Source organism: Sycon ciliatum, chromosome 1, assembly GCF_964019385.1.
Source record: "Sycon ciliatum chromosome 1, ocSycCili1.1, whole genome shotgun sequence".
Lineage (NCBI taxonomy): Eukaryota > Metazoa > Porifera > Calcarea > Leucosolenida > Sycettidae > Sycon > Sycon ciliatum.
The window spans coordinates 90,779,788-90,794,164 of record NC_088643.1 but is presented as its reverse complement, the minus strand read 5'-3'; the positions used below and the strand labels follow the sequence as shown (position 1 = coordinate 90,794,164).

Sequence of the window (14,377 nt, the reverse complement as noted above, 5' to 3'; positions counted from 1 at the left end):
GTTTGTTTGTGCCATCGACATGTCTGGCGCTATCCCGTACCTGTCCCGTACCATCAAGAGTACGGTACCATGAAGGGAATAGCCAGGGTCCACACAGCTTTAATTTGGTGTTTGTTTGTTTGTTTGTTTGTTTGTGTCACGCCTGGCGCTATCCCGTATCTGTCCCGTACTGTACCGTACCAGCAAAGACAGCTGGCCACAATATACTTCAAAGTATTTGTTTGTTTGTGCTATCGACATGCCTGGCGCTATCCCGTACCTGTCCCGTACCATCAAGAGTACGGTACCATCAAGAGAATGAGTATATATGCGAAGTGTATCGGGGGAATGCATTCAGTGCAGTAACATTTTGTGTGGATTTGTGTGCGAGGCCGAGATCCCACTAGCAGGCTGGCTGGGCCGCCTGTCGACCAGCCCGGGAATCGCATGTAGGCGGATAGCATAATAATTATAACGTTTATACAGTCATGTAGATGTATAGCAGGGAGTCATATTATGTAAACGACTCCCTGCTGTATGGGGAGATTTTCTGGAAAGAAATACGAAGTAGGGAGACGAGTAAATGCAATCAGAATGGATGTTAGTTGCCCTCAGTATAATAAGAAGAAGAAGATAAACGCCCGTGATCGGCAGAGTCAGCGCCGGTCCCAGGAAACGTCAGAACAGACATCTCGTTGACTCCAGAACGCCCGTGATCGGCAGAGTCAGCGCCGGTCCCATAGCTATGCAGAAGACGTTACTTCAGTATCTCATTGAAACGTTTTTGCAATACAATGATGTAGCTAATCAAAGGAAAAAGCATTTCCATCAGTTCTAACAACATGCACGAGGAGCTAGGCAACAAAGCATAGCGCAGGGCCCTGAGCTTCCAAGCTCTCTCGTTATGAAAGTAAGTAGTTGTGATCATGATGCCAGTTATGTAACTGAAGCAGCAAAGTCACTTTGCAGATCATGATCACAGGCACTGCAAGTGCAAAGCAAGAACTAAGTACAACCGTCAAACTCAAACTTGTTTGACACAAAACCTACATCATTGTGAATTTGTGACTTACCATCTTCGCCGGGAATGATAACTTCCACGTTGGGACTGCTTTCTCCATTTTCTCCAACCAGTTCTCCAAGCCGCACTGAGTCTAGGGCTGAAATTTCACCCGTACCAGCTCCGAGAGACCTTGATCGAGCTCTGTCCTTGCTGCCCCACGTGTAAAGCGCTTTAGCTAACGGGGCATTCTCGCTCGTTATGGACACTCGTGCATCCGAAGCAATTGAGCCAAGGGCATCGGAGCGCAACGAAGTCGAGGGAACATCCAACAATGTCACGGAAGCATCTCCGCCATTGGCATCGTCGGTAGCGGTTTGGTCTTGGTGAACCTCGACGCGTATTGGCACGGAGGCATGGTCCGGGGAAGTGGGACGTGATGGCACGGAGGCATGGTTCGGGGAAGTGGGACGTGATGGCAATGTAGTCTGAATCTCCGGCAACTCAGATGACATCTTGTCAAGCCACCACCGCGGTTGGAACGCAGAATATTTCTCTACACGTCTTGTCGGATGTTGTGGGGAGTTTCGGAAAGATCAAGCAGTATTTCTTCATTCTTATAGTCGTAGGCTATAGGGCTAGGATCGCCAACAGCACCAGTACAAAGATAGTTCCCCTAACACTGAGATAAAAATATTTTTTGTCTTCTAATCACTTCTGCGCAGCACTCGATCAGAGTCGAGCTACTCGTCCAACAATACATGCTGACTCGCCCTAGGATTGCCGCAGTTTGCACCTTATGTGCTCTGGTCTGTGCCTTTGAAAGTGAAGTGAAGCAATTTGGAAGTGCTTCAAAAAGACTCTTTCAAGAGCTTCCAACCTGGGGAATACAATCACTGATTCAGGTAACTCCAGTCCCTGGGTATGTTCGACTGCGGCCCGCGATGGGATGATACTGCAACACTGCTAGGGGTGAGTGATGAGCTATATGAGGGGCTTGTGAAGTAACGTTTTTGGACCGTGTCACTTTCTTCAAGTAGGTAATAGTTCTTGTGTGTTCCGCAAACAGTTGCTTCACATCACAGCTCGCACTCCTTTTCACCCCGTCCGGCCATGCAGGTTGAACTGGTTGTAAGGACGCGAACAAAGCATTATAATGATGGTAAGTTAGTTGAAATTGATCCCACAGAGGCTGGCCTAAGGCTGCTTGTTGATCTGAAATCAGCGTGCGCACGAGCTATTGGCAAGCAGAGCAGTCAATTACAGTACCCATCAACAATGTACATGCCCGTACACTGGTCGTGTTTCTCAACACCCCCCCCCCCCCACCCCCCCCCCCCCCCCCCGTGGTAACGCGAATGTGCGAACTTTACTTTTACTTTTATGCGTTCTAGTATGCACTATTGCACTATTGCACTATTGCACTATTGGCTATTGCACTATTGCACTATTGCACTATTGCACTATTGGCTATTGCCTTATTGGCTACTAGTATTGGCGAGTCGGTCTTCATCCACAACAGCCTGGATCGCCATGTATCTGCTTGGGTTGCTGATGTGGATCGTCTCGCCACATGTGCACAGTGGCTGTGACGCAGCCTCATGCCACATATCAGGCATTCATCCGTGGAGTAAAAACAAAGTGTCATATCCGGAGTCGGCGGAGCAATACAGTCATCTTGATTCTGCCATTGACCAACGATACGACTGATTCCGGCGTTGGCTGCTCGTCCGTCATTGTCTCAACACGAACGACAGTTGCTCGGCTTGCCAGTGGCAGTGAAACTGGGTGGTTTGGCAATACCAGTTATTACCGAAGATGCTGTCATGCAGAGGTCCGCCTCGCATGTCAGTGCTATACTGAACCGCTGTCCTCATGTTGGGCGCTATGAATGACGAGGTCACGTATGGACATTCAAACGATGTCGAGAGTGGCTCGTCTGGGGCCTGGGCACCGTAGAGTCTACGAACCCGGAAAGCCCAGTTCGCGGATGCTCCTGGCCTGGATGTTGCCATCGAGCCTGGCGTATCAAGCTGGCTGACAGCTGAGCCTTCACGAGGCTTCAGCAAGCAATGGTTTTGTATTGAACAAGGTTGAGTTCTTAGGCGATCCGCTATGGCTGGCCCTTACTGAAGTACGTGATCTACCTCCTGAAATCCTGAAAGTGCGTGTGTGGTGCTCTGTTCAGCATCGATCATGCGGCGACGTGCCCCACAAGTGGTTATTCTATCTACTATCTACCCTCCGTCACAATGCTGTCCGGGACCTGATTGTGGATGCTATGGCCGTTAGGGTCCAGTGGATAATGCTCCGAAAATGTTCGTATAATGCTAAACATCGTGCTCCAAAAACTGCCTTATAATGCTGATTATAATGCTTCAACAAGGGATATAATGCTCTTGGTTTGGGACAAAAATGGAAGAAAGTCTGCACATTGTCAAACTTTCAGGAAATTATGCATATCGTCGATCTGCCTCTGAAGCTGCCCCCTTATCTCTTACGAGCTCCACCACTTCTTAGCACGATGAGACATGATCGCTTCTCCATTGACTGCTCTCCATTCCAACTTTGATGCAGGGTTGTGGCAGAATAGTCGGTGTATCAAATCTTTCCCCTAATTATCCATGTAGTGAGAGATGAAACCATTATTGCAGGTAGTCATTCATTGTTGGGATGAAGTTAATCTTGGCAAATAGTATTCCTGCCTGCAGACAAGCTGTCACTGCGTCCACTCTGTGAATAGTGCCTTCATCTGAAACACCAGACGCAAGGCCAGCTCCTGAGATCCTATCTCAGATGGAGAGCCCTCCCATTTGCGGAAATCCTGAAAACACGTGGTCAGAAGTTATTTTGCCACTCTACATCCTTTGCTTGTGCTCACATATTCTCCTTGAGATGGTGTGTAGACGTATGGCTTGCCACAATACTCTTCCTTTCTGATAGCATTTGACTGTAGGCCTGGCATTACAACCGTCCACAACTACATGTAACTGTACGTGCTTCATCAGGAAAGTAAGACAGGCGCTGCTGAGCAATCGACTTGGTACTGAAACCATGAGAAATTCTAGTTCTTTTCGAGCCTCCTGAGCTGGACTTGGCAAAGGCAGTTCTTTCGGAACGAGCTCTTTCTGTTTATAGCCCCTCCTTCATCCTGGTTCAAATTTAGCAATGCATCAGTGTCTACTTCAGTATCGCTAGAGATGCTATCGCCAGAGCCTCTGGCACAACGAGAAAACTCTTCTTCGTCTGTTTGATATTCACTTCGCGTATGTCTCCTCGAGAGGCCTCCATAGCTCTCCATTATTCTAAAAGTAAAAGAAACCTCGTAAATAATTTCTCCGGATTTGTGTCGCTTGAACTGCCTCGGCGCGGCCTCGGTTGGGCATGCTTCACAAATGGCTTGTATATTTACCTGACCACATCGCTATTTTTATGTACAGTCATGTACATTGTAGCAATAGTTATGTAGCGTTAACCCCTGCACCCGTCAACATGCAAGCACCTCCAAGTGCACCCGCACGCCCAGCTTGGGCACTCTTGCACTCAAGCAGCCAGACACGATTGCACAAGCGCACACATGCACGCACACGCCACTGGTGTACCCATGCTCTGACACGCAGACACCCGCACAACGTACCGCTCACTATGGCGTGCACAAACATACAGTCAATAGACACATTGGGTTCGGGGTTGCCATGATTTCTTTTGGACAAAATAATATTCAAGAATATGCTCTTTGATATTATTGATTGAGTAAAGATGCATGCCTGAAACTAGCATCCGCCCGCCAAGGGCGCCCAAATGGCCACCGCGGCCCGCCGCGGGCTAAACTAGCATACTGCCCACCGAGGGCGCCCAAATGGCTAAACTAGCCTACTGCCCACCGAGGGCGCGCAAATGGCTGCCGAGGCCAGCAAACCGCCCGCCGAGGGCTAAACTAGCATACTGCCCACCGAGGGGCGCACACATGGCCGCCGAGGCCAGGAAACCGCCCGCCGAGGGTAAACTAGTATACTGCCCACCGAGGGCGCTCAAATGGCCGCCGCGGCCAGCAAACCGCCCGTCGAGGGCTAAACCAGCAGACAACCCATCGAGGGTGCGCAAATTGCCACCGAGGCAAGCAAACTGCCCACCGTGGGCCGATATCATCTTGCCCGCCGAGGGCACACAAACGGCCACCGAGGCCAGCCAATCGCCCACCGAGGGCTCACACGACTGCCTGGCATCAGGCGTCACAACATACAGACATAATAGGAGGCCCGTTTGCCCCCCCCCCCCAACCGGAGAAACAAAATGCCCCTTCAAAAGGGGTGGGAGGGAGGGAAAAAACTTTGACTTGACACAGAAACTGCAACTGCAAAGAATGCTCCTTCGCACAAAGACAGCTCAGCAAAACACGTCTCCAAATAATTAGACGCCGGATCCACGACTGTCCATAAAATCTTGCCAGGCCATACACGGCGCACACGGCTTAATCACGAGGTGGTCACATGACACGCACTCGCAGCACTCCACCACCAGCATGCGTGTTGTTACTGAATTGTTACTACTACTACTAGCTTAATTAACCACCCCTGCATCCAACCCTTGGCATGCTACAACCGACAACCGTTGCAAACTTGGGTGAGAGAATACATACAGTAGATTCAGTAAAAAAATGGGAAAGAAGATCATCGAAAGAATGAAAAAGGCAGCTGCATCAGCATGCAGCTGCGCATCAAAATCAAATGTAAAGATGGCGACCATGAACGACTGCGACGTGGATAAACTGCAAAACAAACTAGTGCAGCGACACTGACTCGAATGAGTAAAGAAGCGGAGAAGACGAAACGGCAAGGAAAGCGGATCGCTACGATCGCTCAAATGCACTAGCCTAGAGCGTGCATAGCGCATGCAGTCAAACGGTCACGTGATAAGTGCGTACACAAGTCATACGTCATAATAATGCAGTTGACAAAGAAAAGGAAACAAAGCTGAGCGCGAGGCAAACAAATCTGCAGAGCGCGAAAATATAAACACATTGAACGAAGGATTTGTTTGAGAACAAAATGCACAGGCAGACAAAGAAGAAACAGTTCGAAGCTAGAATCAATGTCCGTGTTTCTTAGAATCAATCATGGAGAAAGCTAACTAAGAGTAACTACCTCTGTCACGCAAGACCGGACCTAAACACCTACGAAGTAAGAATTGATGTGTTACGAGAAATACGTGTAGTGAAATAAATTGGTGTGCATTGCATCGTGACACAACTTGCCAAGCTGCATGTACGTGATTGTAAATGTACAAACAACATGCAACGTCGTAGTAAGCACAATCGTAACTCGTGAATTCCTTGTTGTTGACTCAAGGCAAGCAGTACCTCGTGTACACGTTGACAACGACGAACAAATTGATTAGACTCTGATAATAAATACTAATAATATGAAAGAACAACAAAACGTAAATGTCACCTACGATTACACAACACCTCTCCCCCAGGTGAATTTACAAGGAGAGGCGAACAGGGGGGCGAATCGAAGCACGATCGCGCAACCCATAACCATGCTGAACGACAGGAATAGGCCAATCTAGACTGACTAGCGATTCTTCCTCCTCGGGCAACTCAGCAACAACAGGAGCTGGAACATTAAGAACAGCAGGCTCACGAACGGGAACAGACTTCAACAGGGCGACATTGACAGTCTTGTCTCGACGACCAGGCTTCGAAATACTAACAGTGGAGGGTGAAACAACAGACTGTACAACCCAACCGTCCTCGAAAGCAGACTGACGTTTCTGGTGACGGTCAGGACGCAACAACAGGACACAATCACCAACCTGGTAAGGGCACGGTTGGACGGGCTCGATAAAGTCTGTTCGGGACAAAGCATCATCCACCAAATCTCGAATGCGTGCTGAACGAGCAGACAGGGCATCCACCCAATGACTCGCCGAGTACAGCAATGGCTCGGATGCAATTAACAGATGAGGTGGCTGCCAACCAACCATAGCTTGCATGGGCGACAGACCAGTTGCACTATGGGGGCGATTACGGTAGCAGTACAAGAGCATATCAAGGTCCAACAGCCAATCACCAGTGGACGAATCTAAAACCTTACGCATCAGCCCGAGCACAGTGCGATTCATGCGCTCCGCAGACCCTTGTGATTGCGGGTGACGCACAGCACCAGTACGAACAGTAACACCCATAACCGAAAACAGGGAAGACACAACGGCATTGCAAAATTCCGTACCATTATCCGTACGAACACAATCTGGTGCACCCCAGACCTGACACATCCGCACAAAAGCAGCAGCAACAGAAGCAGCATCATGGCGCTGTAGCGGAGCAAATTCAACCCACTTGGTGAAAGTGTCAACACACACCAAGACACAATGAAAGGGGGAACCATTACTCGAGCCAAGCTCTAGAACATCTAACACCACCTCACCCCATGGGCGACCAGAAATAGCATGACGCGAAGCAGCAACAGACGGACCACGACGAGGGTTAGCAGCACTGCATTGCAAACACTGAGACACAAAACTCTGACACACAGACGCAAGACCAGGAAAGAAGCAGCACTGACGCAACATATAGTACATCTTCTCCCAAGAGCCATGACCAGACACTTCATGAGCATTAGAAACCACAGCAGAGACTAACGCAGCAGGCACAACAGGAACTATCACAATGCCATCAACAGGCGATTTGACAGACCGATACAATACACCATCATCAAGCAACAACTGCGTACGAACATTACGGTACTCACTGGGTAGTGGCTGATCATGTTGAAGGCCACGGATGACGGACTGTAGCGTAGCGTCATCGGCCTGAGCTGCGGTAATGTCGGTCAAACGAAGTGCACACGGCAGGTGGACACTTGGCGCAGCGGCGACACACTCATCCGGATCAGCAGCAGGCGGCGGCTCAGGAACATCAGGCGGCTGCTCAGCACGCTGCAACAACGACTTGGCACGCTGATTCCACAGGTCCGGAACACGGGTGAGAACGTCGGCGCGGTTCTCTGCACTGGGCACCCACTCGATTCGTGCACGTAAACCAGTTACATCGAGTAGATCAGCAAGGACCTGGAGACGCCGTTGAATGAGAACATCATTCAACCCCTTAGTCCGCACTCGCTGGGCATTGGTGAACACTTGGTCCAACCAGGCAGCGACTGTCTTGGAGTCGGTTTTGACCAGCAAATCCCGCACATTCCATGACACTGCAAGCTTGACGCCCTTGATGGCCGCGTCCAACTCAGCCACGTTGATGTGGCGACGATCGCTGACTTGGCGCATCCACGTGCCATCTTCAACCACGTCACCCCCGATCTCCAACGACGCACTGAGGGCAAGGTCCGAAGCATCGCACCACACAGTAGCAGAACTGGTCAGATCTGCATGCCATACACCATGCACCGGATCATGATTGTGGAGCCTTTGCTGCAGGTCAACACATATCTGCAGCAACTCAGGTGACACCGTGTCGTCCCAGCCGCAGCTCTCTAGGCATGCCAAACGCTTCGCCATACTGCACGCGGGCCGCAGCCAACCAACGACGGGGTAATGGCTGGTGAGACGCCCACACCACTGAAACACCTTGCGCTTGGTGAGTGGCTCATCAAACGCTGTCTTGACTCCGTCACGGCGGCGCCACTCAGTACGGCCATCTGGCGGCGTTGACAACTGCAAGCCGAGAACACGAGAGGTAGGCATTGGTTCCGCCGGCTTGGTCTCCAGCCCATAGCTAGCCAGGCGCGCAGTCACCGTCTCTGTCAGGGCAACAGGTACACGAACGTCGTCAATATAGTTGTCGACGTCATCAAACTCTTGAGTCACCCAGCGCACAATGATGTCCATAAATTTCGGCGCAATGTTCAGCCCGAATCCCATCCGCGTCATGACGTAAGAGCGACCTCGCCATACCACGACCTGGTAGCGCAGCAGATCAGGGTGAACACGAACTTGAAGGTATGCCTTCTTCAGATCAACCAGGACATAACCATCAGGGCCCTTGACGCGCCACGACCGCAGCGTCTCGGCACATGCTGGGGCGTCTAGACCAGGACTTGAGATCAGTCGTTCGTTCAGTAGCCGGTAGTCCAGACACGGACGGACAGGTGTGCTGGCCTTGTGCGGCTGGCTGACTGCCAACAACGGCAAGACGCATTCCGGAGCACCATGAACAGCCTCGTCGTGAGGCACCATCCACCCAGCATCGATCCAGCCCTGGATCTCTGCACCAAACTTGCGCTCTTCCTCGTCTGTCAGTTTGGAGCGGGAATACTCGCCGATCCCGTGGCCGACTGGTGCATGCGGTGGCTTGCCATCTCGCCATTGCCAGTTGAGGGTCCAGCAACGCTGCGTGGCGTCCCAACGTACTGACCCATCGTCGGACGTCAGGATGATGTCGTCCCCGTCGGTCTGACAGCTGACATGCCGCAGTGGAACGTCGGCCACACTAGCTGTCACGTCGGCATGCTGGCCGAGCGTCACGCAGCACAAGCTGCCATCGTCATCGTAGCGCAGGTGCAGACCCCCACACTGCGCAATAGTGTCGGACCCGAGCAGAACATCAGTGCCGACCACAGACAGACTTGGAACGACGAGAACCTCCATGGCGACAGCGGGGATACTGACACAATCATCTTCCCGGACAAACTTCAACAGCGCACTGCCCAGGATACGCAAGGGTTGACCATCCAGCGCCACCACTGGTTGGCCCGTGTGGGCCGTCACAGGAGTCCCGAGCTGGTCGACAAGTGCTGACGTCACCAACGTCCGGGTAGAACCAGTGTCTATGACGGACCGCACACGGACTCCCGATGCAGTGTCACAGGACACATCAACAAAGACCTTTGGCAATCCCGGCCGTGCCAAATTCGCCATGCACAGGCACCTGTCAGACTGCACTGGCTCTGCAGCTGCTGCCGAGGACTGTGCCAAAGAGGCGAGGAACTTGCGGCGCAACCGACAGTCCCTCTTCATGTGGCCCTCTTGATCGCAAAAGAAGCACATAAGCGGTCTCTGCTCCTTGGGCGGAGGGCGTGGCTTCTCATTGCCCCTCTGCTGCCGTCCGCCCTTCTGGTACCGGCGATGTGGACAGTTGCGCTGGACGTGCCCCACCTCATTGCAGTTGAAGCACAACACACTGGACTGGCGAAGTTCCGGAGCAGCAGCGGCAACAGCTCCCGATACACTGGCACGCTTGCGGCAGGAGTCGTCCGTAGATCGCAGAGCACGGACTTTGGCGACGCACTTAGTGACAGTCAGGTCCGACTCCGTACTCGCCATGCGCACCTGCCGTCCATAGTCCAAGGACAGGCCATCCAACAATTGCTCGAGCAACACCATATCCTTGTCGTCGGCACATGTGTGGCCGGACAGCGCCAATAAGCGCTTCAGGTCGGTGACGTAGGTATCCACGGGCTCATCGTCCCGGAGCGTCCGCGCTTTAAATTGGCGGAACGCATCCGCCGGGGTCATGGTGTAAGCAGACTCCAGGGCCTTCTTTACTGCTGATTCACTGGCCTTGTCAGTATCAGACAACTGCTCAAACAGGTGGAAGGCATCACCATCCAAAAACAATGGCAACGATGCCATGCGGTCGGTTTCCGTCGACAGTTTCTGTAATCGGCACAGAACCAAAAACTTCCTCCAAAACAACTGGAAGTCTTCGCCTTTTCCTTTGAACGCTCTCAAGTAACCATCCATTTTGATGGATGCCATGGTTACACTGCCACTGCACTGGTGTAGCTCAAACCAACACCACAAACACTACAAATACTCAAATTCACTCGACTGCCTCCTGCAGTTCTACACGAGCACTCGACCGGTCCTGAGGCTCTGTTCGATCGGGTTTCGGTACCACTTGTTACTGAATTGTTACTACTACTACTAGCTTAATTAACCACCCCTGCATCCAACCCTTGGCATGCTACAACCGACAACCGTTGCAAACTTGGGTGAGAGAATACATACAGTAGATTCAGTAAAAAAATGGGAAAGAAGATCATCGAAAGAATGAAAAAGGCAGCTGCATCAGCATGCAGCTGCGCATCAAAATCAAATGTAAAGATGGCGACCATGAACGACTGCGACGTGGATAAACTGCAAAACAAACTAGTGCAGCGACACTGACTCGAATGAGTAAAGAAGCGGAGAAGACGAAACGGCAAGGAAAGCGGATCGCTACGATCGCTCAAATGCACTAGCCTAGAGCGTGCATAGCGCATGCAGTCAAACGGTCACGTGATAAGTGCGTACACAAGTCATACGTCATAATAATGCAGTTGACAAAGAAAAGGAAACAAAGCTGAGCGCGAGGCAAACAAATCTGCAGAGCGCGAAAATATAAACACATTGAACGAAGGATTTGTTTGAGAACAAAATGCACAGGCAGACAAAGAAGAAACAGTTCGAAGCTAGAATCAATGTCCGTGTTTCTTAGAATCAATCATGGAGAAAGCTAACTAAGAGTAACTACCTCTGTCACGCAAGACCGGACCTAAACACCTACGAAGTAAGAATTGATGTGTTACGAGAAATACGTGTAGTGAAATAAATTGGTGTGCATTGCATCGTGACACAACTTGCCAAGCTGCATGTACGTGATTGTAAATGTACAAACAACATGCAACGTCGTAGTAAGCACAATCGTAACTCGTGAATTCCTTGTTGTTGACTCAAGGCAAGCAGTACCTCGTGTACACGTTGACAACGACGAACAAATTGATTAGACTCTGATAATAAATACTAATAATATGAAAGAACAACAAAACGTAAATGTCACCTACGATTACACAACAGTGTGCATGGGCTAACTTATTAGGCTTTGCTGCGCAAAGCCCACATTTAGTGCTAAAGGTGTTACGTGTCTACACAATCACAAAGTCATGCGCCAATACAATGCATAGTGCTCAAATGCCCGGAATGGGCGGAGCGTAGTACGCAAGAGGTACACAAAAGGAGTAAAATAGTGCTGTTTCGTTGTTACTCAGAGTTTCATGACAAAAACCAATCATCAGACAGCATCTCATGATCATGATTGTAGCCGATTGTTGCCAAAAACCTGGGATTTCCCGATCCACTATGAAACTCGTTATGCCGCTCAAGCCTCACATAATCATGATAATGCTGGTGTTATTCCTTTCTAATGCTCCACAATGCTCTGATGCTCGGATAGTCGTATAATGCCGATTATAATGCCGGCATTATCCGCTGAACCCTAATGGCCGTATGGGTGCTGTCATTCCAGACGTGCGGGTGGAGCCCACTTTGCTATCGTTGGACGGTGAAACTTTGCCTGCATGGTGCCACTGCCAATTGCCATCAATATGCTCGTTTGGACATCCGTGCAAGGGGCTTCTGGTCTCGGCAGCAAAACGCATTTTTTTTATGTGAGGGTCACTCATCCCTCGGCGTCCTTGTTGTGGAGAGCAGAGGCTCTTGCCCAGTTGTCGAGGAATGAAAAGCAGAAAAAGTGTGCTTATCTTGAGAGAGTCGTTAACGTTGAGCGGGGAGCTTTCACACCTTTGGTTTTTGCCACCGATGGCATGTATGGGCAGGAATGCTCTCGTGCCCTGAGAAACTTAGTCGGAATTATTGTGGACAACCATTCAGATCTGCAACAAAGTATTCGATTGTTATGCGACTTATGTCCCATCTGAGAGCCTCAATATCTTTCTTCCTGCTGAAGTGGTTTGTTACGTGAGGGCATCTTACCTGCGCCGCGGATCGGGTTACACCTTCTTAGACCAGTGCCGCCTTAATGTCAATGTTTGTCCTGTTGATCGTGATAATAATTATATGATTATCCTGTTAGTGTTGCACCTCATCGCTATTATTTTAAATGCTGGTTGTGCTCGTGCGTATTCTGATACATGTACTTGATAGACACTTCTCTCTTTTGTCACGCGTGCTCGCGCTCGTGTTCGTGGTCTGACTAATCTGAAAGTGTTAGACTGAGCTATTCATATGTGACAGCCACCTTTGTGCAAACAAAAGAAAATGCACTACCGGTAAGTCTAATAAGTAGCAGTAGTTGTTTACTGGCACCCGGACTCCACTATTTCTTTCTGTCCTTGCTGTATTTTCATCATGTCTTTTACCAGTTTCCGTCTTTGCTAATTCGTTTCAAATTCAATGTATCCCTTAGTTGTCGTCACCCGTCCTCTATAGTTTTACCTCGTTCTGGCGCCCATTTCCTTAAATCCCCTCTCTTCAGTTTATCTGTGGAATGGAACAAACTTCCAGAACACATCCGCTGCGTTCAGTCCTCTGTCAATTTTCGCATTGCTCTAAAGGCTCATTACTCTCAGCATAGATATTCTCTGACTGGAATTCCGAACTTTTCCGTTTGAGAAATTTTTTTTCCTTGAAATTAATCCTTGCTGGTTTTTTCATCTAAATGTCCCGCTATTATCTGCAGAGGTGACTTCTTCCCTCGTCGATTTCTTTCCTGCTTTTATACCTCGATATTTAGGTACTTGTTTCCCTTCTTCCCATGCTTCATCTTCCACTCTCCTCTCCCCCATTTCCCCATTTTTCTTGCGATATTTATGTGGGAGACTTCCGTGATAAGCATCCATTTGCTTTTGGAGAATCCTTTTAAATAAATACAATACAATACTACATTGTAGTCACGTGATGCAGCATCCCTGGGGTGTTTCAACTGTTTGCTGTTTGTCTTTGCACAGACTCAGTGTGTGACCACCAGCCTTGTGAAGTTGTGGTCGTCGATCTATCCACATGTACAACGACAGGTTCTCATCTGGAGCTGGCCATGGGATACGATCAGCCTGTGCACGGCAGGTGGAAAAGTAATAGTTATATTTCAAAGAAAAAAAAGAAAGGGCTGCCGCTGGAGCAAGCTGTAGAGTAACAATCATTAGGCCATGGTAAAAATAAAGTTGATTCTCAGGTCAAGCACCTGGGCGTTATTCTCGACCGCCAACTCTCCTGGTCTCCACAAGTCCAGTCTGTGTGCAAGCGTGCGAGTGCGTCCTTAGGTATGCTACAACCCCACTGCCAACACTTGAATGATAACTGCAGAAAATTGTTCTTTAAGTCGTACATTTTGCCTATATTTGACTATTGCGATATAGCTTGGTGCGGGTTGTCTCAGACTTTACTCCACAGACTGGAGGTACATCAACGCTTGCTTCTGAAAATTCTGTTTCGAAAAGACCAAACATTTGCCTCCCTTTGTCTTTATAAACTTGCTTCCACGCACCCTCTTCTTGCCCGACATCAGCAGCATCTTTGTATCCTTGTGCAAAAAATCTTCCTAGCCCAAGTCCCGAAACATATTGCCAAGTACAACTGGTTTGTTACCACTAGACCAACACGCAATGCCTTATCACTGCCCCGAGCTAGTTCCTCTCTGTTTTTGAAATCCCCTTTCTTCTC

The 14,377-nt window shown here is 49.7% G+C and overlaps 1 protein-coding gene across 1 annotated transcript; it reads right to left on the bottom strand.

Moving 5' to 3' along the window:
- Positions 1 to 6,463: 6,463 nt before the first annotated feature.
- LOC135808657 (uncharacterized) lies at positions 6,464 to 10,696 on the bottom strand. The gene has a single exon (XM_065321882.1). The coding sequence runs from the start codon at positions 10,694 to 10,696 to the stop codon at positions 6,464 to 6,466; it is 4,233 nt and encodes a 1,410-aa protein (XP_065177954.1).
- Between the last annotated feature and the right edge of the window lie 3,681 nt (positions 10,697 to 14,377).